General features: G+C 40.6%; 1 protein-coding gene across 1 annotated transcript; it reads left to right on the forward strand.

Moving 5' to 3' along the window:
* The first annotated feature begins 1,082 nt into the window (after window positions 1–1,082).
* LOC131597388 (uncharacterized) lies at window positions 1,083–2,024 on the forward strand. Its single transcript, XM_058870089.1, has one exon. It carries the CDS (start codon window positions 1,083–1,085, stop codon window positions 2,022–2,024), a length of 942 nt encoding a protein of 313 aa, XP_058726072.1.
* The last annotated feature ends 268 nt before the right edge of the window (window positions 2,025–2,292 follow it).

Consider the following 2,292-nt stretch of genomic DNA (forward strand, 5'->3'; position numbering starts at 1 on the left):
CTACTCCAGTCCACCCCCTTGGAGTGATTTACCTCACCTGAGGATTTAATCCACTAATCACACTTGATTACAATGGTTTTCCACTTAGAGACTCTCTAAGTCTTCTAGAGTATCCTGATCACAACCTGATCACTCTAGGAACAATCTGCTTAGACAACTTCTAAGACTTGCTAGAGTATACTGATCAACAACCTGATCACTCTAGATATTTACAAATTAATGTAAACAAATTCTAAGAGTATTACAATGCTTCTGAAAAGCTATAATGACAACTGTGATATTTCTCTTAAAGTTTAAGCTTAATCTCACTAATATATTACAACAGCAAGGTAGCGAGTTTGATGATGAAGTATGAGAGCTTTTGAATTTGACAGCGTTTCTGTATTATGCACAAGTATCTTGTTTAGCTTCTCATCAGAACTTCATATTTATAGGCACTTGAGAAGATGACCGTTGGGAGCATTTAATGCTTTGCGTAATCCGTACAGCATTGCATTTAATGTTTCACTCTTTTGTCAACTACCTCGAGCCTTGTTTTCGCTGTGTCTACTGATGTTGCCTTTAATATCTTCTAACGTTCCTTTTGTCAGTCAGCGTAGCCTGCCATCTAGTACTTGCTTCTGATCTGATGTTTATGTAATAACGTTTGAATATCATCAGAGTCAAACAGCTTGGTGCAGAGCATCTTCTTGTCTTCTGACCTTGAAGTGCTTCTGAGCGTGATACCATGAGAACTTCAGTGCTTCTGCTTCTGATCTCAAGTTCTTCTGATGCTTCCATAGACCCATGTTCTGATTCTGCTTGACCATCTTCTGATGTCTTGCCAGACCATGTTCTGATGTTGCATGCTGAACCTTCTGAGTCAGTGCTTCTTGCGCTGATTTTGTGCATACTCTTTGTATAATTCCTGAAACAAAAATTGCATAGTATTAGAGTACCACATTATCTCATACAAAATTCATATCCTTGTTGTCATCAAAACTAAGAATTTTGATCAGAACAAATCTTGTTCTAACAGGATCGTGATGTTCCCTAACATTCACAAGTTCGTTGACTTGGTTTCTATATGTCTTTTTGTGGATATGAATCTGGTCCCTACTCTGCTAGCCGATACATACTATTCCATTCACTCTCGATATGGGAAAGGAGGAGCCATACGAAATTGTTTGCCGTTGTTATACACCTGGTTTAAGTCCCACCTACCTGCCAGTGATCCTTTCGTTACTTCTACTCAAAAGTGGTCTCAAAGGATCATGGGGCTTACTGCAAACGACATTGTCTGGTGTCATATCGGAATGGGCATAAAGGAAGTTATAACTAGTTGTGGTACTTTTGACAACTTTCCCCTCATAGGAACGAAAGGTGTTATCAATTATAATCCTAAGCTAGCACTACGTCAATTGGGTTTTGCACTCGAAGACAAGCCTTTGGACAAAGAGATATTCGAATCCGTTTTCTTTGAGAAGGGAACTGATCCAAAGGGTCTAGAAAAAGTGAGGAGCGCCTGGAATAGCATCCATACAGATGATCAGACTTCCCTAGGTAAGAAAAATGTCGTTGCCAAACAAGCCTATACAGATTGGGTCGAAGATAGAGTTAAAAATCGTCTGTTGCCTTTCCCGAAGGTTAACCCATTGTACGAACAACCAACTGAGGTTCTAACTGCCATTGTGCCTGCTGAGAATTACACCCAAATGGATATGGAAAACACCCAATTGCATGAAAAGAGGTCAGATGCGCAGCTAAAACATCATCTTGTGGACCAGAAAAGGGTTGAGTTGACACACGAAGCCAAAATGCTGAAGGGAGGATCTTCTAGAGTTCAAAAGAGGGCTAGAACGGAAAAAGGTGAAAGAGATACTACTGTTGTTATTGAGGATCACCAGAAGATCATAAAAAGGGCCATAAAAGAGGCAGAAGAGAAACTCAAGCGAGAGTATAGAGAAGACCTGAAGGCTTATAAACTCAAGATAGAAAGGGAGGCTAGAGCTGAAGTGAAAAGTCTGAAAAAGAAACTAGAATAGGAAACCACCCAAAGAATAGCAGTTGAGACTCAGTTGAAAGGAAGTCACCTCCGCACCGCCCGACTAACAGAAGAGAATGCCAAGCTCAGAGATCAAATGATGGGTATGGAGAACACACCTGAGAAGGCTTATCTCCCAGAATGCAAAGGATGTGACGAACTTAGGGAGTGCTGCAAGAAGCTAGATGGGCAGTTATTTCAAAAGGACGTGGTAATCCAAAGCTTCGTCAAAGGAAGAGATAGGAAGGCAACCAAGATACTGTTTGATG

Source organism: Vicia villosa, linkage group LG4 (genome assembly GCF_029867415.1).
Source record: "Vicia villosa cultivar HV-30 ecotype Madison, WI linkage group LG4, Vvil1.0, whole genome shotgun sequence".
Taxonomy (NCBI): Eukaryota; Viridiplantae; Streptophyta; class Magnoliopsida; order Fabales; family Fabaceae; genus Vicia; species Vicia villosa.